The sequence below is a fragment of the Populus nigra genome, chromosome 11, assembly GCF_951802175.1.
Source record: "Populus nigra chromosome 11, ddPopNigr1.1, whole genome shotgun sequence".
Lineage (NCBI taxonomy): Eukaryota > Viridiplantae > Streptophyta > Magnoliopsida > Malpighiales > Salicaceae > Populus > Populus nigra.
Window position 1 is genome coordinate 4,937,513 of NC_084862.1, and position 25,621 is coordinate 4,963,133.

Below are 25,621 nucleotides of genomic sequence, written 5' to 3' on the forward strand. Positions count from 1 at the left end.
CAACATTCTAAATTACAATTTAAAATTATAAATAAACTCAATTCATAAAAAAAAATAGATTTTGATGTAAATTCATGAAGCATTCAAATATGATTTTCAAACTCAACAAATAGATTTAAGTTTAGGTTTAATGAATCTTTTAAAGAATCAAAAACAAAAAAAAATAGCTACAACACAAAGATAATTTTGAGTTTATCAACCAAGAGTCCACACGTATTGTATCTAACATCGAACAAATAAAGATTTAAGAAAAGAACAAAGAACAAAGAACAAAAGGAAGTTAAGTAGAATAAGCCAACGAAAAAGAAAAGAAAGTTAAAGAAGAAAAAAGAAAGAGGTTGGAAAAGTTTATAACTCTGCAATTTTTCAAATTAGTAATAACTTAAGGTAATGTATAGAGAGTTACATATAGGCTTAGTCCACAATATAAAACTATCTAAAATAAATAAAGTCTAATTAATAAAATTAGCTAAAAGTTTAAATATTTTTTTAAAAAAAATCTAAAGCTCAATCTCTCAATATGTTGGGATACTCTCCATTATTTATGATTATATGCGTGCATAAACTATGTATTAGGTCCAGTATCCCCACCAACTCTTTTAGAGTTAGAGAAACTCAACCCCGTTGAGTGTAATTTAAGATGGCTTTGATAGTGCTCTTAAAGATTATGATTAAGTTGTTGTGATGTCTTTTTAATAATCCAAGTATAATATAAATCTAGTCATCTAACTCATAAACTAGGATTCATTGAATCTCATCATCTCTGGTAAAAACAACTTGTGCATCTAAAGTAGCATTAATATGTTTCTTTTATGCCAATGATAAGGATAATAAGGTGGGGATGTCAAAAGGATCATCATGGATAGGATGTTACAATTTCTATATAATCAGGTCATTTGTATTAAAAGTAGAGATAATACTAAAGTCTAAAGGTAGTTTAATAACATAAATATTTGATTTAATTATTTATAACACTTTATATGGTATAACATTACTCACATGCAATTGTTGATTGGTTTCAAAAGGATACCATTCAGATCTAATATCATCATGAAATGATTTTCAATATTAAATGCATTATGACACTTAGTTTAAACTTTATATTATTCATTATTTGTTTAAATTCATTTTATAATCTCAACATAAAAAATATAAACTTTACATACAAAAGACTCAGCTGACTCAGACATGCTTGTATTAGGAGACATGAGAAGAAACCACTAATGAAACTAAATACGTAATAAAACTTATATATAGAAGGATTCAGTACATGTATCAATGATTTAATTTTTTCAACTTCTCCACATATTCTTCCACATTCTTTTCTTGCAACAATTTGTTAAATTCTTCCACAATATCATCCATGCTAACAAACCTTTTGCGTATAGCCTATGAAAATTCCTCCTAACTAGACAAATAATCATTTTTGTTTATAAATCATTCAAACCAAAGTTTTGCCTTTCCATCTAAGTATAATGATGCTAGTTTTACCCATTATTGGGCAGGAATAAAGGTAAGCTTGAAATACTTCATACACTTCCTCAACCAGCATCTTGGATTGTCTCCTATAAATATTCACAGATCCACTATTAGCAATGCTATATTATACCCAGTTTTATAGTGATCATAGCTCCTATACTTGAATAATATTATATCTGAACTAGTGTTGACTCTCATTTTTCTTTCATTAAACCAATTAGCCATATATCCTTTTGCACTTACACTAGTCTTTTTTTTCTTTTGTTTGATTGGCCAAAAACACTTGAAACTGGTTTGTTAATGCTTTAATTTGTAGATTTATCTATTTGCCTTACTTTAAACATTATTCTTTGTTCTTAGTCATGGGATCCCCTAGTTCTTGATGAATTTCTTGTATTTAATCTTCAAGTCTATGACAATACTCCTCCACAACTTTTATTTTATTACTTTCCACCATTTTCAATGATTTCTTATCAGAGTTTGATCCTTAGAACTAGATCTGATACCAAATGTTAAGGTTTAACCTTAACAAGTAGTTACAAAAAAAAAATAGAGAGAGAAGAAAAAAATAGACTATAATTGTTTACCCCTTAGTAAATGATTACAATCCCATATATATACTTCTTATTCCTTATAATTCCTCCTCTTAACTAATTGTAACAACCTTTTGTATATTGAAGAGACAATGGATTCAGCAGTGAGAGCCTGCAAACCTGAAAGAGGCACAAAACTAATAGATGGGTCAGTTGAGCAAGATCCACATGAACGTGGTACAGGATCGGGTCGTGTCGGTAGTTCAACCACTAGAATGGAAGCCTGCTCAAGGAATGCACTAACAGGGGTGTTAAGCAGGGGCCTAGAGCAAGAGGTTCCTTGAAAAGGATAATTAAGTTCATAAAAAATAGCATGCTTGGAAATAAATACATGATTAATAGAACAATCAAGACAACAAAAGTCGTGATGGGATATACTGCAGCCAAGAAAGACATATGGACGACAGTGAGGACTTAATTTGTGAAAAGCATAGTCATGTAAGTAAGGAAATACAAGGCAACCAAAAGGATGAAAATTAGAATAAGTGGGAGATTTACTGTATAGAATCTCAAAAGGAGACAAGCCATCAAGAGATGGTGTGGGCAACCGGTTAATGATAAAAGCGATTGTGCTAAAGGCATCAACCCAGAATCGCAGAGGAACATGTGAGTGAAAAAGCATTACTAAACCAGTTCCAGTTATATGTCGATGTTTTTGCTCGTCCTGGCCATTTTGGGCTGGTGTATAACGGCAAGACATTTGATGATGAATGCCACAGTTTAGTAAATGATCCTGAAAAAGATGATTTGTAAATTCAGTGTCTCCATCGCTTTGAAATGCTTTGATTTTAAATGAAAACTGATTTTCTACAAATTTCTAAAATTAAAGAAAAATGCAAAAAAAAAGTCTGATTTAAATTTTAAAGGATAGAGCCACGTAAATCGGGAATGATCATCAACAAAAATAACATAATATTTACAACTTAAATTGGATGAAATGGGAGATGGACCCTATAAATCACAATGATTAAGATCCAAAACATGAGATGCCTATTTATCATTATATTGAAATGGTAGTCTATGACTTTTTGCGAGTTGACAGCTAGAGCAAATAATGGGAGTAGGCAGCAAAGAGGTCACACATAATTGATGCTTTTTATTTCAAAGAGAAATAATAGAGTGAGACACATGGCCCAAACACGCATGCCAAACATCAAATGAAGCTCGAGGACAATTATTGAAAAAAACAGAAAGTAAAAAGTGATGTCTACGCTCAAACACATAAAGATCATTTTCACACCGCCTGGTTGCCACCACTTTTCTTGTGACTATATTCTTTATAATAAAGCGGTCATTAGTAAAAGTGATAGAGAAAGGGAAACCAGAAGTAAGTTTGCTAATGGAAGTCAATTTTTTAGTTAAGCCAGACACGACTAAAACATCCTTTAAAGTAAGGGAAGAGGTGAGAAAAAGAATACCAGTATAAGAAATGGGAAGAGTGGCACCATTACCGACAACAACACAATCCTTACCAATATACATATTAGACTTGTCCAACTGAGCAACATCATTAGTCATGTGTGCAGTAGTGCCGGTGTCTGTATATTAATTAAAGGCCTGAGTAAAATACTCTACAAGGTTGGCAGATTTTGAGGAATGAGAGTAGCGATCATGATAAGAAGTAGCATAATGACCTTCCTTACAACAAATCTGACAACGAAAAGGGCAGCTGCATTGAAAATGACCATTTCCACGGTTACGACCCCCACGAGAAGAACAATTACTACCACGAGCAGAGATAGATTTATTACTATGATGGCAGTGAAGGCAACAAAAATGGATCTCGTGGGAGGCAGCTCCAATGATTTAATAAAATTTTCATAACTCTCCATCATGGGAACAATCTCCGTAAAAGAAGGGAGAGATGAAAGAGATAACTATGTAGTAGAAAAGATAAAGAAAGTAGAGTCAAGTCAATGTAAATACCAGTGTATTTTATCGAGATCATCTACGGGGTAACCCATGGCAGCAAGCTGGTCACAAACAGATTTGAACTCACGGGAATATTCAACAACAGATAAAGTGTCTTTCTTCATGTCATGCAATTCATCTTTGAAACGTAACTCCCAAGATTTGAAATGATGATCAAATGTTGTCTCTAGAGCGGACCAAACGTTATGTGAAGAGGTTAAGCCAACAACAACAAACATGGCTTTTTCAGTCAAAGAAGTAAGGAGAAGGCTTAGTACAAGTTGATCGGTCTGCTGCCATTTAGCAAATGCTAGATTGATAGTGGCAGAGTCACCAGAATCGATAATTGTAGAAGGAGGTTTAATGAAGCCATCAACATATCCAAGAAGATGTTGACACTGTAGTAATGGCAACACTTGGCTACACTAGAGGAGAAAGGTGGAAGAAGATAACTTGATGGTCAAGAGATGGACCATGGAGTTAAATGATAGAGCAGATGATGGAGTTTTAAGGGCTATTTGGATCGAGAGAGGTGAATCCTTAGAGGTGCTCTGATACCATGACAAGGTTTGTAAAACCATTGTGCCTTTGTTTGGTGGTGCACATCTTATTTATAGAGTCTCTTTAGCAATATTATAGCAAGGTAATTAATATACAGAGACAACGTATCCATTTATATATAGCTACTGTCTATAATCAAGGGATTGCCTAGAATCATGTGATTGAGTTTTGATAAAAGGTACATCATGATTTGAGGAGAATCTTAAGGATCCTTCTATATGCGTAATAATAACTATAAACAAAGACTATTTTGAGTTTATCACATGCCTTATTAAGGATCAATAACTGAAGTTAAGAAAAAGAAAAAAGCTAAAGAAAAAGAAGAAAGTTGAAGAAGAGAAGAGAAAGAGGTTGAAAAAGTTTGTAACTTTATAATTTTTATTCAATCATCAATAATTGAATGTAATATCTAGAAAGTTACATATAAATAATAAACTCTAAAACAACCAACTATTGAGCTTAGTTCACTAAATAAAATTGTCCAAAATAAATAAAGCATAGTTAATAAAACTCAACAAAAAGTTCAAATAAAGTAACCCAAAAAAATAAGCTAAAGCTTAATCTCTTATTTGGTTGAGGTACCCTCTATTGTTTATGATCATATGCATGCATAAACCATATATTAGGTCTAGTGTCCCAACCAACTCTTTTAGGGTTAAAGACACTCAACCCCATCGAGTGTAGTTCAAGGAGGATTTGATGATGCTCTCAATGATTATGATCAAACTGTTGTGATGTCTTTTTAGTAATTCAAGTATAGTCTAAATCTAATTATCTATCTCATAAATTGGGATTTGTTAAATCTTACCATCCCTAGTAAAAACAATTTATGCATCTAAATTAACATTAATATGTTCATTTTGGCCAATCATAGGGATAATAAGGTAGGGGTATCAAAAAGATCATCATGCATAAGATGTTGCAATTTATATATAATTAAGTCATTTGTATTATAAGTAGAAGTAATACCAAATTTTAATGATAATTTAATGACATAAGTATTTAACTCAACCATTTATAATATTTTATATGGTATAATATTACTCGCATGATGTAAACTCTTGCATAAATATAAGACCAGAAGTAATGAGACCTCGATGAGTAATGAAAACTCGAGATGAAAATAAATAGATAAATAATGGAAATAATAATAAATGTGAAAATAGATAGTACATATGATCTATGATGATAAAAGAAACTAAGATAAGTTAAAAAAAAAATTGGAGAACAAGATTTGATAGGCAAACATTATATGAAATATTATGCTAAGTGGATTTTTCTGGTGAATATGGCATAAAGGTAGAAAATTATTTATTGATTGATATACATAAACTTACAAATATGTACGAGTTGGGATCAACATGAAATGAACAAGATAATGGTAGAATTGGGAGGGAAGAAGAAAAGGGAAAAGAAGGCCTTATAGCCAATAAATAGTATAATTAATTATGATTGGATGAAAATGAATAAAAAAATAACCAAGAAAGTCCAAGTTGTTGTGAGGTATAGGCAAAATTTAAATTTAAACGGTGAAATTTATTAAAAAGGGGAGAATGCAAACACCTGCATGATGGCTAGAGTGCTTAAGGTGTGTTTGATTAAGGTGACTTTTGCAGGAAATGCGGTTGCACAAGAGTTATCTAGATCATTATCAATGATGAAGATGATGTCTCTCTATAATTTCTAGGGTTTATAAATTGAGTTGAGTTTTTTTTTTTAGTTTGAACAAGCCCATGGATTGTTGAACTATAAAACCAGTTAAAAGCATTGCTCTGATACCAAAGCTGACGCAGAACAAAAGAGATTTAAGAAAAGAAGTAAGAAAAAAAGACAAAGAAAGAGAAGAGAAAGTTAAAGAAAAGAAGGTAAATAGTTTGAAAAAGTTTGCAACTCAGTAATTTTTTATTCAAATCATCAAATTGAACGCAATGTCTGTAAAGTTACATACAAATAATAAGCCCTAAAACAACCAACTATTAGACGTAATCTATAAAACAAAATTGCCAACATAAATAAAGTCTAATTAATAAATAAAACTGTTTAATATAAATAAAATCTAATTAATAAAACTCAACTAAAAATTCAAACAAATTAAATACAAAAACATTAGTTAAAGCTCAACATCTCAAAAGGTCATATTACCCTTTATTATTTATAATCATATGTGTGTGTAACTCAGTGTTTAGGATCATGTATCCCCACCACGCCTTATCTTTTTTTTTTTAAGAAAGAAAACTTTTAGAAACCCATTTTAAAGAATTTTTTTCACAATCATAGAAAACATTAAAGAAAAATAAATAAATGTAAAGATATTTTTCTTTAACGAAAAAAACATAAGTATGAAATTAGCCAAAATGAAAAACTTCACGTACTATAAAACATGGTTTTGGCATATTAAAACAACCTAGTTAGTGTGTGTTTAGTCTTGTAATGCAATATACTTTTTAAAAATATTTTTTATATAAAAATGCTTTGAAATGATTTTTTAAATTTATTTTAATTTTTAATATTAACGTATCAAAATTATTAAAAAATTATTAATTTAATATTTTTTTTATAAAAACATACTTTTTAAAATACTTAAAAATAAAAGATATCACACTATTATTATTGTTCTCCCTCTCAAATCTAAATCGTAAACAAAAATCTATATTAGAGTCTATTTAATATTATGGTAGAGATTATTTTTAAAATGGTTTTTACTTTGAAATATATTAGAATAATATATTTTATATTTTTTAAAATTTATTTGTGATATTGAACATATTAAAATAATATAAAAAATTGAAATGAAAAAAAATATTTTTATTTTATTTTTTAAAAAATATTTTTAAAAAGATACAAAACACAACGCTGTCGACGCAATATCAATATCTCTATGTGCGAGCATGACAGCTCATTTTTCACTTTCTTTTAGACACGCTAAGAATCCACGCACGGCACCCTAGAGTCTATCTGTCAACCAGGTGGTTAGAGGAGCCAAGAACGCCTCACATTGCTGTGCTGTAATGCGTACGTGGTCCTACTTTATTGGTCCACGAGTGAAATGATTACTAATGCTTACAGATTTCTTCGTCTGGACACGGATTACACTTTACACGATGGTAGCTCGTAAATTGTTTTGGCTCTGGTAAATATAGGGATTTTGTACATAGTAATTAAATCAGACCGACCTGGACCTAGCTGTCAGTTTTCTGAATTCATCTCGATAAATTAAAATAATATAATTCATTTTTTTATGTTAAAAATATAGTTTTTAAATTTGTCCGGTGATCAATTCGGCCTTAGGCTTGAGGCAGTCGGCTCTTAATTATTATTGTCATATTTGTTAAAATAAATAAATAAATAATTGGGATGCAATTGGATTTTTAACTAGATTTTATTACATCAACTTGAGTTTTTATCGTTCTTTATTCTTTTAAAATTCAGTCTAGTTGTAAGTCAACCCATTAAATGAGCTTTTAAAATTATATTAAAAAATCATTATTTTAGATATTTTTTAAATTATAAATTAATTTTTAATTGCTTAACTTATCGGATCACCTATATAATTTTGATTGTTTTACTTCTATCTTGAAATAAATATCTTTTTGTTTTTATATTTTAAAAATATTTTTTAAAAAATATTTTTATTATTTTCTTTGTTTTAAATTATTTTTTTTATGTTTTTTAATTGTTTTAAAAATAATTTTTTTAAAATAAAAAAATATATTATTTTAATGTATTTTCAAGTAAAACACATTTTGAAAATTAACCATTACTACAATATCAAATAAACTCTAAATTAACTCATAAGCCAGAATAGATTTAGCAGAAGTGATTTTGATTTATTTTTGTATTTTAAAAGAATTTTTTTAAAAAATTAAATTTATTTTATTTTAAATTAATATTTTATATTTTCAAATTATTTTAATATATTTATTTTAAAAATATTATTTTAATGTATTTTTAATAAAATTTACTTCAAAAAATAATCATAATCATAATCTTAAATATCCAATTTGCAAAGATAATCATGGCACAAGATATTAATCCAAATTCAAAGTTTGTATTAAGGAAGGAAACGAGACCTCAATTAATATCCATAAAAGAAATCCTCTCCTTCCATTCAAATTTAAACAAGGGGTAAATTCAAAACTAAAGAGAGTACCAATTAGAGAGGAGACAAGACAAGGTGGTGTTTGAATTATTTAAAAGAAAACGGCAATCATCAATCAGTCCGGAACTTTTGTTTGAAAACAAGAGAGAGACCTCACGAAATTGATACAGAGAAGCCGAAAGCAAACAGGGAGAAGAGATGCATGCGTTGCAAAAGAGAGACAATGCTTACTATGATGAGGAGTTGCTTGCAGTTGTGGAGTGAGACGCAGTAATTGCGGTAATAGTAAAATTAAAAAAAAAAAAACGCTGGATCAAATCAGAAAAGGACTCTTCACAACAACGCAGAAGACACTCGCCTTAAACTCTGCCCTCTCCACCTCCTTTCACGTCAAGTTGACCTTCCCGATTTTTCACCTCTTCTTCTCCTTGGTCGAGAAATCTTAAAGATCACTCCTTCTTTTTTAGTTTTTCCCAAACTCAATTCAATACAGGTGATTTCTTCATTACCCTTTTTAAATAAATTCATTGGCATATCATTTTCTCTATATTTCGTTGTTTTTAGTTTTATTTGGGGTGCTTTTATGGAAATCTGTTTTCTTTTAATGGGATTTGTTGATTTAGTTTAGTTATAGCCAGAGTTGTTTCACTGTGTATGTTGCTTATGATCCAAGTGGTTCTTTTGTTTTTGCTTTACCGCTAAGTTGATTTTTTTTCCCGACTGTTTAATGATGAACCCGCTGTAGAATATCAACTTCATTGCTTAAGGAGTAACTTTCTTTTTGCCTTTTGAGTGTTTTGTTTGTTTCTGAAGAAAACCCATTTGCCCACTTTGTTGAATTAGGAGTTGTCAATGTCCTTTTTAGCTGAATTTGCAAGTTAAATGAAAGCCCTTTATAATTCTCTGAATTTGGATTTAAATCGTACTTGTTTTTTTGGATTTTGATTGTGGAAATGAAGTTAAGTTCTTGTGCTATTTGTTGCAGGTTAATTTGTTTTTTTTATTAAAACTTGAAAGTTAGCTAGCCATTTATGTCGGATTGATGAGCGATGCAGAGATCACGTAGAGCTTTTCTTGAAAGAAGAGCTTTGGAGAAGGATATTCGTGGAAAGAATCAATTCTACAAGGTTTCTTTGTCTTTGGTTTTTGTTTTGTGGGGGCTTGTCTTTCTCTTGAGTATATGGATCAGTCATGGCGATGGTTATACAGGTAAGCTTCCTATCAATTTTTCTTGATGTTCTTAGCGATCTATTAAGTTAAAAGATGCGAAGGGAGTAAGGCTTTCCATCTGATGGAAATTACCATAAAAAATGGCCCAGTAATGTGCCAGAGATAAAAAATGGATTTTTTTTTTAAAGTTGTTTTTCTATTAAATAAACCAACAATCATATTGAGAAATAGGCAAGAAATGGCAATGGTGGTGGTAGTGGTTGAGTGTTTATAACTACCAGCTGTGGGGTTGGTGGTTGATTTGTTTTTAAGTACCTGCTTTCTTTGATCTTGTGTTACTCATGTATGTTGATTCCATAGGGTTTGAGACTGTTTGGTTGGTAAACTTTATTCTGATAGGGCATTACTCTCCACTAGATTCATGTTACAATTCCTCTAATTATATTTGTTTGAAGTGTCTATGTTTATAACTTGATCTTATACTTCCTACAAACTGACATGGTCTTGTCTATGCAATTGTCCCAGCGTCTGCAATTAATCTTTTAATACTTTTTTAGCCTTTTCTTTCCCCTAATATTATTATATGTTGTCTTAGGAAAGCTTAAACATGGTAGTTTTTTCCCCAAAATGTGTAAAGAAAGGCACACATTGTTATCTTAAATTGCCAATGTTGCCACTCATAGGAAGCTTACGGGACAATAATATTCATGTTGAAGTAGAATTTGTTTTCAATTAGGCTTTGCCTTTAATTCTTCTTCCTTGAGATATCTTTGGTATAAATTAGTGATGTTATTCCGGATCTGTGCTATTTCAAAATTCTTTCATCTTTTAGCTGCATTGTTTTCATAGATTCTTACAAGCTAATCTTTTATTTCCTTTGATGTAGATGGGTCTGGAGACCTTCCAGTTAGCGTATCCACTTGGAATGAAGCAACAGCCGAACCCAGCAAATGCTCTGTTTCTGTAGATAAAAATCAATCAAAAGAAACTTGTCCTGTTTGTTCTGATGAGAGCTCGTGTATAGATAGTGCTGAAACCCGAGGTTCCAGTGACACATTGCTTATTAGTGAAGGAAACACAAATGATGCCTTTGCTGTTGAGCAATCTGAGGTAGATTCTGGTTCAGCTGTGAAGTCTGAAAATAATGCTCAAAAGACTGATCGACCATCTCGTGTTGTGCCCCTCGGTCTTGATGAATTCAAAAGTAGAGCATTTAGCTCTAAAAGTAAACCTGGAACTGGTCAAGTTGGAGGTGTAATTCATAGGATGGAGCCTGGAGGTAAAGAATACAACTATGCTTCAGCTTCCAAAGGAGCCAAGGTTTTGGCTTTCAATAAGGAAGCAAAGGGGGCCTCCAATATCTTAGTCGGAGACAAGGATAAGTACCTTCGGAATCCATGCTCCGCAGAGGAGAAATTTGTTGTAATAGAACTGTCAGAAGAAACACTGGTAGATACTATTGAAATAGCAAATTTTGAGCATTATTCTTCTAACTTGAAACATTTTGAGCTGCTTGGAAGCTTGGTTTATCCAACAGGTGACTGGGTGAAGCTTGGGAATTTTACAGCTGCAAATGTTAAGCATGCTCAGAGGTTTACTCTTCAGGTGCTGATAGGGGTGAGATATCTAAGGTTGAATCTTCTGAGCCATTATGGTTCAGAATTTTATTGTACGTTAAGTGTTATTGAAATTTATGGAGTGGATGCTGTCGAGCAAATGCTGGAGGATATGATCTCTGATCAAGATAATTTATTTGGATATGAGGTGGGAGCTGGTGAGCAGAAACCACCATCATCCCAACTAGAGTCCACTCAGGATGATGATACTTATACAGACTTGTACAGTGATATGGAAGACTCTTCAGTGGAAAACTCAAATGCAAAGAATGAAGTTGTGAAAAATAAATTGCCAGATCCAGTTGAAGAAGTTCGGCATCAACAAGTTGGCAGGATGCCTGGGGACTCTGTTCTCAAAATATTGATGCAAAAAGTTCGTTCTCTGGACTTGAGTTTATCCATTTTGGAGCGATACCTTGAGGAAGTGAATTCTAAATACGGCAATATTTTCAAAGAAATTGACAAGGATTTAGGAGAGAAAGATATACTTTTAGAGAAGATGAGATCAGATGTAAAGAGTCTCCACAGCAGCCAGGATCTCATTGTACGTGGATTTCTTAACTCTTTTGGTTTTGATTATTTCTTGGATTCTAGCTGTTGTTTTTCAACTCTCTTTTACTGTTAATTACAATTTGCAGGCCAAAGATGTTAATGATCTTATTTCTTGGAAATCCCTTGCTTCCACACAGTTGGACGGACTCCTCAGGGATAATTTGATTCTCAGGTTACTTTTTTCCCCTAGTGATATATTTCATCTGCTTTTGGGTACCATGCTTTTAAAATTTGTTTACACAGCTTATATTTGGCATTGTTTTTTTTATAAAAAGAACCCTTGATACAGGGATTGATCTAGGACTCCAATCTTTTGAGACCAAAGAACTTTGCAACATAACATGCTTTATTAAACTTCAAACAGTGCATATGAGGATGGCCTTAAACATTATTTGGAAAAAAATAAAATGACGGGGTTGCTAGTGGTTTGTAGTAATCTGAAGTGGTAGTGAGCAAAAATTAAACAAATAACTACAATTAAGCAACTATATTAGCTGTAGCAAGCATAATATAAACCGTGTAAAAAAATCCCAAGTATTGAGAAACTAATGGCTTAAGGAAAAGTGAAAAATCAAAAGAAAAATGGATGAGGGTTTCTTATCTATTGCAGTCAGAAAGTTAAATAACTTTTCCTTCCTGGGGATAGAGGCTTAATCTTCTTGAAGTGTAGGAATTGATTATGCCTTCTCCTTGGATAAGTTCTCTCTTAAAAGGAAAAGGGAGAGTAAGAAAGGAAAGAAGAAAAAAGAAAAAAACTCAGCTCTTAAGATAATGTGAAGAGGAACGTCTATACATGGGCCTCCTAATAATATGGGTTTCTGTGTCCTTGTGCATCTTGATCAGTGGCATCTTGGAAAATACCTGTCTAAGTTCGTATAGATGCAATGAAAGGGACAGGGCAAATGTATTAGTACCCTAATCCACTTGGGTCCCCTTACATGAGTCTCAAAGGTATTTGTAAGTGCCTGTGAGATATCATTAGTATGTGTCAAGTGCTGGACTGGCTTCTGGAAGGATCATGCATGGCTTTGAGCGACATGTCTTTTTAATGACTTGATGATTTTCAGACCATGTTGGATTATCCCATAACAGTAATAGGATATTAAGGGAACAATTAGATTATCCATTTCTCATCTACCACTATATCTTTTTTATTACAAATATTTCCCTCCTGTTGTTATTTTCCCCTTGTATGATTTTTTAGTAGAATTATTCAATTATTTATTACAGTATTCTTTATTCCTTGTTTCCTTCAATTTTGTTGCTAATGGGTCTTTTGTTTTTTCTCCCTTTTGTCCCCCTTGATGTTTTCGAAAATGTGGGGATCTAATCAGTGTCTCTAATTTGCAGATCAAAGATTGAAAGGGTTCTAGAGATTCAGAAATCTATGGAGAATAAGGGTATAGCAGTGTTTCTTATATGTTTAATTTTTGGGATTTTGGCTTTTGTGAGGCTATTTGTAGATTTGTTGTTGAGTGTTTATATGGCATTTAATGTTCAAGGAACAGAGTCCAGGAAATTTTGTTGGACAGGCTCTTCCTGGCACTTCTTACTATTGAGCTGTACCGTTATTATTTTGGTAATATCATTATAATTTTGGTACAACACATCAAGTTGTCTTTGGAGGGTGGCGGGTGGTATGATTTGGTAGATAATTGTGAGATTGTAAGGTTTCTGGTTATGTGGCGTGTGGATAGAAAACAAAACAAAATAAGAAAAGATAACTGAGGATATTTACCTTGATTCCTTCTGTGATTATTTTCTGGTAGAGTGCACTGCTTTTTTGTTCCTGGAAAGGAAAATCTCTATCACTATCAGTCTTAAGTTTGTTTAAAAGAAAACTTTCTGGGAACTTGTGTATTTCCATCGGCAGTTCATAATTTTTTTTGTGCGCTTGTCATCGTGGGGGAAGGGGTGAGGTTAATCTGTGGAAACTTGAAGGTTCTTGTGTCAGAAAGGAGGCAGGTAAAACATAAAATGTCGTAGTGTCTTTATTAGATAAATGAAATTTAGATGTTGTCATATTGCTTGAGTAATCTTTTCTATGCACAAATATGGTCCTTTTGAATCGGTACGTGGTAAATCTATTCCAACTGGGAAGTATGATTTGATCCCACGACAGAAAGGTTCCTAAGTGTACAAGGAGGAAGCTTTGTACAATAGCTATGGTTGTGTTGGAGGTTGGTGCTGTCATATATTAAGCCTCCTCTATGCGCACAAGAAACTCCCGCAACTAATCTCTGTACGTATTGTTTGGCCCAGAGAAGCCCGCCGGTAGAGGAAGTGTTTTTGTTTGAGAATGGAGAAGAAATGTGCAGAATGTTCAGTTGCACACAAGTTGAAATGTCATCTGATTAGAATTGAGAGGGGAGAGGTCATATTTTATTAGAGCTTCAAAGGCAGTGTTCATGCATCAATTATGAAGTCCTTGTGCATGTACGTTCAAGGCCTCCCTGATGTTAATTTTTCCAGCATGATCTGTGGAAATTTGAAGAATACTATGTGGAGAATTGATTATGTGATACAAGCTTACCAGTTGAACACTGCCAGTACTGGGATTGATTCATACAAATTGTCTGATCTTAACTCGTTCCGTGATAGATGATTCTTTTAGTCTGTTTCTTTTCATTCTTCGGGGAGGATCTTAAGAATGCTTTCTGGAAATTGTTTATACATTTCGTCACTGAAGCGAAAACATCTGGATAAGGTTCAGCATAGCTGTCTTGTTCGTAATTAGTTTGAGACTCTAGACTTGAATCATTTGGCCCTTTCGCTCTTTTAAACTACGAACACCTGAAGGAGCTCTTGGGACTTGAAAAATTTGAGTTCCTTGCCGATTTACATTCCAAAATGGCCATGGTAAAAAAGCTAACAGAGAGAAAGCTGCTACTATTCACCTTGACATTGTTCACTAACCTTTTCTAAATCGGGGAAATCCAACTAGGCATTACTGTGGCCACAGGATTGTTCACTTGCAATATGTTTTCTGAGTCAATTGACTTCTAAACAAGGCGTGCATATCCTGAACCTTGCGGTTACTTATTTCATGGAAGCACCCCTAGGGTGCCCACATATCATTCAAGATGATAATATTTACAGGTGGCCGCATGTTGCTGTAGGGAAGGACACATTTTCCCTCCTATTCTTCTTGTTTTTCCCCCTTGCAGGAGCATGCAATTTTTCTTCAATTTGGGATTTCAATGCAGAAGTTTTATCGTTGTTTTCGTTTTGTGTACAAATATTTTTGATCTCGCTCATGGGAGCTGGCTTTTAGAGAATGATCTGTCATCATTTTGGAAGCAAAACACTGCAGAACTGTTCACCTGTTTTGATAAAAGAAGTTGAGGAGTGTACCTTATTCTTCATGCAGCGGCTGGACTTTTAGAAACAGAAATTTCTAATATTCAGGTGAGAGTCTGACATTATTAAATGTGAATGCTTGACAAATATTTTTATGTAATTGTGAAATACGTCTAAGTTTAAGAAGAAGTGTATTCATACTTAAGGTAGGTTAGCATATTAAAATTAAAATAACAGCTAAAATAACAGGAAATTTGACTATTTTCTAAGTTATTTAGAAGGTAGTTTTCTTATATAAAGCCGAACTATTGGATTTTCTAGAATCAAGTTTTAGATCCAAATACTTCTGACTGAGTTAATTTTGTTAATTTTCTTATAGTACTTTAGATTTGTTGTTTTATTATGAATTTAGTTTTAATTTCCTTAATGTTTTTAGATTTTAAGTTGTTTTAATTTATTTAAAAGTCTTGTAAATCTTTTAAAAAACAATCACCGTATATATCTAAATTTTAGAGAAAAAACTTGTAAATTTAAATTCTTGTATTTTCAATGCTCTATTGTTTTGTTTAGTTTTTGCTTCTATCAATAACCTTTCTAATTAAAAATATATGGAAATTATGATTCGGATTAATTTGAAACCATCACAGAAATTCCTATCATCATAACAAAAAAACTTAAGTTTCACAATTGAGCAGCTGAACATTTAATGGAGATAATTAGGACTTATACATGAAGGATTCTATGGTTGAAAGAAAATTGTCCGGCTCCAGAACAGCAACCATGACTTAAGCATGAGATCTTCCTTTCCACATAAATCAACATATATCGAGAAAGAAACTGCTCATCGATCAATAACGACTCCAGAAAGGATCCTGGAAGGGATTACTCGAAAGAATTCAGATTTTATCAACAACCTTTTGCGATCAAGTGAAGTTCCAAGCAGAAAGGGAGTGGAGTGGTGTCCCCTTCCATCCAAACAACAAGCTCTTCCCGTCCACATCAAGTGTAAAAGAGCTTGCAAAATTAAATTTCTTAACTATCAGTTTTGCTTGGTACAACGATGATGAGCTTAGGTCAGTCTCCACCATGCCAAAACGAGCAAAGAATGCCCTCCAGACATCAAGCTTCACGCTTCGAATTATTCTTTCCTCTCCTTCACTAGCTACACTGTTCCTGATTCCTTCACCAAAATACAGTGACTCCGTAATCATCCTATTTGGATCATCCCTCTCCATACAAGCATCAAGGCAATCAAAATATGCACTGTAGTAAAACAGTAAATCAACAAAACGATGCACAAAAGATGGTGCATTGTGATTTGCCTCTACTTCGGTGACCACCATTATACATGGATTGATGTTTCTGATCATTTTCATCATAGAATCCAGCCGATTTGGCATTGCAATCAATTTCCGAGGTAGATATGAAGAGTAAACGGCTATTTTTTCTTCAACAGCTATCTCTAATAGATTCTCTTTCAGGTCCAAAAGGTCCGAAACCATTACTATCTTAAAAGAAAATGGTATGTTCATGTTCTGCGCAAAACTCTTTAGCCACCTCCCTGTATCCTCGATTAAATGCTTTGAAGTCGTCCCAATAGCAGTTATCTTGAGAAGCTCAAGAGGGCACTCACACCGAGATGCTAAAGCTTGCATTAAGATTGCCCATTGTGCGCCATTCCTGATTCCAAGATCAATTATGTGAATCCTTTCCGCCTCAGCCACATTCTCCACAATGGCTTGTATTCCTGCAAAATGCGAAATCTGACAAAAGGGCATTACTCTTTGACATTCCAGAATGGTCGGGTTCGGCCTCATCATTGCAGTGTCCATATCAAATGATTGCTTTGAAGTCTTCATTGTATCATAGATATGAACTGACTGATTCTTCTTCAAGCCGTTTGAAGTAACTCTTCCCGATTTTATTTCAATTCTCTCTCGAAGAGCTTCAGAGAAATAATAAACTACTCTTTCGACTGGATTTCCAACATCAGAAGAACATTCTTCGCAATGTTTGAGTAGTCTCCGCGCACTGTCAAACTGTTCACAACTTACTTTCTCAGCAGAAGCCAAAAGGAATTCAGAGAGCTCCACCATTTTGGCATCCTCGTGGGAAAGACCAGCCAAAGAAAGATCGAAGGGATTGTCAAACATAGAGGAAACTTCAACTGATTGGGAAGCAGACTGGATAAACTTTGCCCCAGCAATCCCCATGATTTCTTCTGTTGAGAATCCCCGGCTCTCCACCGCTGTGTATGGTGGTGCATCATAAGTTGGCTCAACTATCCTTCCACTGTTCAAGAGTCTGAACCCATTACCAAATCTTCTTAGCAGCTCAAGAGAAGCTAAATGCAATTCCTCAGATCGTTTGTCCTTCTTGTGTTCGCTGTCTTGATTCCCATTTTGGACGATTTCACCAAGCTTTGTGATTTCCTCCTGACAATTCTGTATAGACGGAGACAGGCCATCAAAATTGAGATCATCAAAAGCTGCACAACCCAACAATGTTTGATCTTGCAATTCTTGCTCGTCTTCATACAGCACCTCATCCTCGGAACAAAGAGAATCAACACCTGCAGACAGTCCCAATCCCTCAGAACAATAGAACGGAGTTTGCTTCCATGTCTTCCCTCCATCCACACTTTCAGAACTTTTATTTGCAGAACTTGACTTTTCTTCAACTTCAGGATTATTCCCCTCCAAGGACAATATAGCATTTTCCATCTCCAAATGGATAGCAGCTCACAGTTTGGTATGTCAAGTATAGCTTCTACTCTAACTTGATAGCCTGAGCAGTCCTAGGCTTCTAACTACACAAGACAAAAAAATTATTCACCATGCGCATCCTTTCATTATTATTTATTTTTAAATAATTATCTCACTCCAATAATTTAATTTATTAAATAAAATCTCAAAATATAATTTATATAATTTTTAATATATTTTCTCAAATAAAAACACTTTAACCTTAAAATTTATACATGTTCGCATTATCTTATATTTAATTTTTATCAAATAAATAAAAATGATAAGATTGAAACTCATAACCACCAGCTCATTAAAACTATGATATCATGTTAAAAAATTATCTCAATTTAATAATGTAAATAATTAAATAACATCATATAATATAATTTATATTATTTTATATTAATAATATTAATTAATATTTCAACTATGACAAATAATTGCTAGCTTGTATACAATTTATACCAGTTAGCTTCATGGTGATATTATCAAGGCAGCCCACATATATAATATGATTTAACAATTTCTATGCCATTGGCATATATAGAAATAAAATACTCTAAGACGGCAAAAGGTGCAAGCAGATACTGCGAGCTTTGGAAGATAAAAACAAGCACTGTAATCTAAACAATGAGTCACGAGCCAGATAACTTAATGCATAAGGTATTCCACCCGGAATCTCCAAAATTTGAATAGGAACATTCTCCATGACGTGGCCGGGTGGAGAACAGATGAGCAGCCTTAATTAATTTGTGTCCTCGGCGGAATAAAAGTTGGATCAAGATCAATGAAGTAACCGATTCTTAACCACTATATATTTTCCAATATATTTAAAAAAAATAAAAATTCTTGAGAAAAATAAATAAATAATAAAAAATTATAGAGTGGAATGGCAGGTAAGTAAATAAATATGCATCAAAATAAATATAGAAGTTTTAAGTCCCTCACCAGAACAGCTATAAGATAAAGAGATGAGGAGACAATAAATGGTGAAAAGGATAAATCACAATACATAGAAAAAATTTAGAAGAGTCTGAGAGGCACTAGAAAAAAATATTAGGAGAAAAAATAATGAGAAAATATATTAAGACACAAGCAACCTTTATTCATCTTCTTCCTCCTTTTTCCCAAGGTAAACACCCTAGCCATGTTCTTCACTCTCCTTTTTTAAAGTATGTTCGGTATTATGATACTTGTTGTAGTTGTAATTTGAAAAAAATTGTAAAAAATACTTTTGATTAAATTCATACGTGAACAATGTCAAGTGAATGCTTCTCGCGTTGCAGGTGAATTTAATTCACCTGGCATCCCCTGGCATGGACACTGTTATGAACAGTGCCCCGGTGAATTACAAAAGAAGCAGCTCCCAGCTATTGTGTGCAAAATGCCAGTTTGATGAAAAAATTATGAGGCCCACCAAACAATAAACTGCTTTTTTCATGTTACCAAACACCTAGTTTACACGGTTTGCTTTAAAAGCTAAAGTTACCACGTAAACAAACACCCACTAAATCCACTTGTCCTTTTCAATTGTTGTATCCCACATCTCTAACTAGTTTCCAGCCAAGTCAATCTATGGAACACACCATTGGACTCATTCGAACCAAAGCTTCCTCTTTCAAACAACAAACACCCAATCTCTCCTTAATAACAACTCACTGCCACCTTTCAAATCGCCGCCCAATCACCTCTTAAAACACAATTCACCAACCTTAAACTACCCTTCAACCCATATCAAAAAGACTCAAAATACTAATAAACATCACAAAGCCAACCATTAAATTTGCCTAAAACAGTAGACATTGCTCCTAAATCAACCCAGTCACTATCTTCATCATCTTCCACCTGAGAACCAGGTCTTCTTGTCTTATTTAGCAAGTTTCAACGGTAGAGCATTAAGCACACGTGATTAGCAACACAAAATCCTCAACATGTGAGTCTTGCACTACATATGACCAGCATGTGCCACCATTGTCTAGGTCAGCTTCTATAGCTTTTAGTTGATACAATTAGATTAGAAGGTCAATATTAGATTAAAAAAATTCAATTCAACTAAGAAAATTTATTAGGAATGCATATCTACAACACATTTCAATTGCTCCAAAATCTTCATATGTACCTCCAAGTTTTCATCCATAAGGGATTGCCTGTCAAGAAGCAGTTCATATTGAACTAATAAACCAGGGATTTCCAAGAGCTCCTTATCATTTTTTAGTATTTTCAAAAGTAATATCTACCTTCACTTTAGAGCTGACTACAAAAAAGATTAATAATGAAAAGCCTAAAAAGAAGTAAGAGGTAGAGTATTTTTGGCAATGGAAGAATGCCTAAAAAAGATTAATGGCATGAATTTGATGATTCTATAAAGGCATCAAAGATATGCTTTGTGCCAAATGTAGTAGTCCCTTAAAAGTTCAAAGTGCCTAAATTCACCAAATATACAGGAGTTGAATGCCTGAAGATTCATCTGAGAATCTTTTATAGTAAGATGACAGAAATGATTAAAGATGATAGGCTACTCATATATTTCTTCCACGAGAGTTTTAATGATACTACTCTTTCATGGTGCATGATGTTGGATGGAAGCAAAATCAAGAAATTGAAATATCTAAATAAATTCATATGTTAATACAAGTTTCATTTAAGTTTCATTTAAAAGTCATGACTGATAGGTCAAACTTACAAGTGATGGATAAGAAAAGTAAGGAATTTGTAAAAAAAATATACCTAGCATTGGTGAAAAGTTGTAGCCCGTATTCGACTATCTCTCTTGGAAAAATAATTAATTTCACTTTTCATCAACACCTTTAATAGTCCATTTTATGAGTACTTGTTAGGAAATGAATCTACTAGTTTAGTTAAAATTGTGCTCATAGCTAAATGGGTATAACAGGCCATCAAAGTTGGAAGAATTGATGAAATGATTAAGTCAAGGCCAAGTAAATGAAGAAATTTTAGTAAAAACAAAGAGAGATTGAAGTACATTATATGGATGATTACACCTATAAGCCAAAAGGTTATAAAGACCATCATAAAAGACCTTATCACTCATACTTCACTCAAAATATCAATCCTCCATCATATACTCCATCTTATCAAGTTTACCCTACACTCTCAAATAACCCAAATACCATTAATACTGACATTATTTTCCAAACACCACCTCAAACAATCAATAACCTTATTACCAAAACACCTAATATTTTAACCACAACCAATGTCCATACCATTAGAATACTCAACCTTACTTTTATAATCATAATACCTAGAATATATAATCTGAAATCAAGAAAAGTTATTACCCTTTTCAATGCATTTAGGAGAGTTATACTAACAACTGGTCAAATTAGACTTACCCCTATAAGTACAAGTACAAGCTTGAGGAGAAATGTGATTTATCATTTTAGTGCAATTGGATATAATATCGAGACATGCAGGACATTTTATAAAGTATGTCATTATACTATTTAAACATGATTGGATATCCTTCGAGGGAAATGTGAATAATTCTATTGTAAACACCGACCCTCTTCCAAACCATTCCAATGTCAATATTGAGGGCATGAATGCACTAATTTTTAAAGACATTTTAAAATTACATAAAGATTATTAAGAAAAATATGATGAATTTTTTTTTATATGTGTGTATAAAGGTTTGTGAGGATTTTTATCAAAGGATTGACCCCTTGATAAATCCTCAAATGAGTCATATCAATTGGATGTTGAAAGCTTGTTATTTTTTAAAAAATATTTTTGAATTACTTTTTATGATTTATTTTCAAACTAAGAATAGTAAGATCATTAAACTAATCTTATTTTTTGGATGTTGAAAACTAAAATAAAAGTGATATGTTTTAAGTTATATATATACACGTGTATTATGAGTTTAAAGACACTTTTTTATTCACTTTTGTATCATACAAGAAACCGCTCTCCTACTAGCAGAATACCTTTGAGATGTCAACATTATTTTTCTCAAAATAAAATATATAACATTTAAATCTTATTTTGGCATATGTTTGAAAATATGGTTTTTTATATGTAAACATTTCTTCTCTTTTTTTCATGTGTCAAAATATCACCTCCATCATTGTGACTGAGTTTAGGTTGGATCAATATGAGCCATCAAGGTTATCCGAGTGTGAGTAAAGATCTTCAGGCCTATTTTAAGTATAAAGAGCCAAAGCTCAAATTGACCATTGTCATGGCCTCGTATCCAACACCCATATTCTAAAAGTAAAGATTGGACCTTGTTGTCAGGCCCAAGTCCTAGACTATTATCTTAGGATTAGGACTAGTTTAGGCAAATCTTAACAAAGCACAATAAGTACCTTAGTTATGAAAGAAAAAAGTAACTTATCTTCGGCAGGATACGTAGGGTGATAAATATCTTTCCTATTAGACAACCAACATGTTATTTAGAACTATGAAGACTAGTTAAGGTTTCTAGTTCTATTTAAACTAGGTGACACAAACATGTTTTGAAGAAGAAAAATCTGCAACTTGGGTCATAAACCCAATTGGGTCAAATAAGATGGTATTATTTAATTTGATGATAATAAAACAATGATAATAAATGTACTGAATTAAACCAAGAAAAGTGATCATGATAATCTACAAAAAAAAATCCATACCAAAAGAAAACAAAATGATGAAACTCAATTCTTAGTCCACCTAATATGAGAGTTAACATGAGTTAGCATGTCAAACTTGCAATCTAGATCATGAGACTAAGATAACCCAATAGAAAAAAATACATAGCCCAATTCCAAAAAAAAAAACAATGTAGAATGATGAAATAAAAAAAAAAACTCAATTATAAAAACCTGCAAACCCCATGACTTTTCATACCAGTGGGATATCGCAATAGAAGGAATAATAAGAAAAATTATAAAGCTCAATTTTAAAATCAATCCAATATTGAAAGATAAAATTAAAATAATATTATTTTTAAAAAAAAAAGAAAAAAGACCCAAGTAAACTTAAGCTAACCAGCTAAACTCACGAGTCATGTCATGACATTAGGATTACCCTGTAAAAAGTAAATCCAAGAAAATGACAACGCTCAATTTCAAAAAAAAAATCTTAATATCGAATGATAAAATTAAAAAACAAAATCAATGCAAAAACACAAACCTTAAAAAAAGACTGATGTCAACCCGAGTTTACTTTTTAAACTTATGACCTAGGTCTTGAGACCAAGATCATCCCATTGAGAAAAACAACAAAATTTAATTCTCAACCAATCTAATATTAAACGATAAAATAAAAAAAATTAATTTTACAAAAGGACTCAAAGAAAAAAAATTGAAATGAAAGAATGAGGACTAAATTTGAAAAAAACAATTAAAAAGACAACTTACAAGTTTGGATTGAATGATAAAAAAATCAATTTTACAAATGTACACGAAACAAAAAAATAGCAATCAAAAGAATGAGTAATAAGTTTGAAAAAAAATGAGATGACAACTAAAACTTGATTAAAAATTGAATGATGAAATTGAAAAAAAAATTCATAAAATGATCCATAATAATTAACAATAAAAAAATAAAAATCAAATTTAAAATGATAATAAAATAAGAGGACAACTATGAATTTTGGATAGATTAGAAAATTTCAATAAAAAAAAGAAATAAAATGTGTAATCAGTGATATATCATCATGATTATGAGGACATGTGCAATATAGAAGGCAATGTTTAGTCATTGAAAGAAACCGCACACATAATGCCTTCCTTAACTTGTTAGAGCGTGTATTGCATATACCAACCAATTTTCATTGCCTATTGACTTTAGTCCCTTATATTTGTTTTAGCATCAAATTTGGTTCTTCAAGCCTTAATTGCTTTACATCAACATGATTTAGATTTATTGTGACAAATCAAGCTAAGCACCAGAACTTTTATTTGATATTGTGAGATCCTTATATTTAGACAACCAAAATAAGCCATTACATCAATTAAAAATAACCAAATCTAGATGTATCAAATTAAAAAAAAAAAAGTTGAGCAATAAAAAAAAATTAATCTGAGTTTTTCCATGCTTGTGCAACCCAATTCCCAATGGAAAAAAATTAAAAGGCTTAACATTTGTCAATGCTTCAAATGTGGTTTCAAAGTTTTAATTGCTCTAAATTAATAAAATTAAATTTTATTTTATGAAATTGAACATCAATTAAGAAGCAAAATATTTCATCAATAATATCTTGGAATCCTCATTCGTAGGCAAACAAAACAACCCGCCAAGCCCAAACCTAAATTATTGCAATACAAAAAGACCAAGCTAAAAAAAATTAAGGGATCGAAAGATTAAAAATATCAAAGAAACAAAAAAGAAAATTGTAATCCACAATGATTACTGAAATAGTCTACAGTAATTTCAAGAAGGGACTTAGGTTTTTTTAATTTAATGTATCCTGCTCTCTCTAAGAATTTAACCCTAATAATGAGCATAAGGAATTCATTTTGCATGATGAGTCTTTATAACACCTTAACTGAATTGTGTAAGCCAACGAGTGGATAAATCAGACTCCGAGAATAAGCGGAAGAAAACAGTCTTCAGAATGGATATCATTTTACTGAACAAAATTATCATAATTTCCACTCATGGATTGCACTTAAAAGTTGTTCTTTTCTTTTATTGCGAGAAAGGTTGAGAAATATTCTTTCTTTGCTTTTATATATGTATAGATTCATGAATTCTATGTTATAAATAAGCGAATGTTTGATAGTATAGTTGCGGTTATTTTCAAAGTGCTTTTTCATTTTAAAATATATTAAAATGATATTTATTTAGTTTTTAAAATTTTTTTAGAACAGCGTATCAAAACAATTTAAAATATATAAAAAAATTAATTTTTTATAAAAACACGGGTTAGCCGTATTTTCAAATGCTCTCTAAATATAGTAAGAAATTAATATAAAGTTAAGGAATTAACTTAGTAGTTTGATTCCTTAATTTTTTTTAATTCAAATCTTAACGTTTGATCCAAAAACTCGAGAATGATTGCCTCGTCATTTGTTAGGGTGCCTTGAATGATCCGACACGTATAATTAATATCAGGAACATGACATTGCTTGGCAATCAAAAGTCACGAGCAATAATAGGATCGAATAAAAAAGTGTCACAAGAAAGCCTATTATTGCTAATAAATAAGAAATTCCAATTCTCTTTTTAACTTTTTTAAATCAAATCTCAGAGAATCTATTCTCTTAAATATACCTGAAAAAAAAATACTTTTAGATTATATAAAATAAAATCTAATCTTATAAAATACATAAATTAAAATTTAAAAACAATAACATAAAAAATTCAATATCCAACCCACTAGAGGAAGGACAGACTAACTATGGCTCAATATATTGCTACACAAAAATATAATGAGAAGGGTTGTTTAACCGGTAAAATATTAGATTTATTTTTTAAATATTATTGTTCAAGTTTTACAAATTTAATAATAATTAAAAATTTATATAATTATTAACTTGAGGCTATGTACAAACTAATACAAACAACTACTTTAGAAATTTATTGCTACAGAAAACATAACAGCCACCGGCGGCGTATTGAACATTTCAAGTAAACTTCAAGGCA

General features: G+C 32.0%; 2 protein-coding genes across 2 annotated transcripts; one reads left to right on the forward strand and one right to left on the reverse strand.

Moving 5' to 3' along the window:
- The first annotated feature begins 8,704 nt into the window (after window positions 1–8,704).
- LOC133706205 (SUN domain-containing protein 4) lies at window positions 8,705–13,588 on the forward strand. Its single transcript, XM_062131684.1, has 5 exons — window positions 8,705–9,136; window positions 9,629–9,852; window positions 10,700–11,973; window positions 12,068–12,153; window positions 13,332–13,588. The coding sequence occupies exons 2-5, from the start codon at window positions 9,693–9,695 to the stop codon at window positions 13,573–13,575; spliced, it is 1,764 nt and encodes a 587-aa protein (XP_061987668.1). The 5' UTR covers window positions 8,705–9,136; window positions 9,629–9,692; the 3' UTR covers window positions 13,576–13,588.
- A 2,302-nt stretch (window positions 13,589–15,890) lies between these two features.
- Window positions 15,891–18,078, reverse strand: LOC133706204 (DELLA protein RGL1-like). Its single transcript, XM_062131683.1, has one exon. The coding sequence runs from the start codon at window positions 18,002–18,004 to the stop codon at window positions 16,205–16,207; it is 1,800 nt and encodes a 599-aa protein (XP_061987667.1). The 5' UTR covers window positions 18,005–18,078; the 3' UTR covers window positions 15,891–16,204.
- Between the last annotated feature and the right edge of the window lie 7,543 nt (window positions 18,079–25,621).

Coding starts and splice junctions, on each gene's coding strand:
- LOC133706205 (XM_062131684.1), top strand. CDS start 9,693: ATGCAGAGATCACGTAGAGCTTTTCTTGAAAGAAGAGCTTTGGAGAAG. Junction 9,853..10,699: donor TCATGGCGATGGTTATACAG/GTAAGCTTCCTA, acceptor CCTTTGATGTAG/ATGGGTCTGGAGACCTTCCA. Junction 12,154..13,331: donor AGGGATAATTTGATTCTCAG/GTTACTTTTTTC, acceptor TCTAATTTGCAG/ATCAAAGATTGAAAGGGTTC.
- LOC133706204 (XM_062131683.1), bottom strand. CDS start 18,004: ATGGAAAATGCTATATTGTCCTTGGAGGGGAATAATCCTGAAGTTGAA.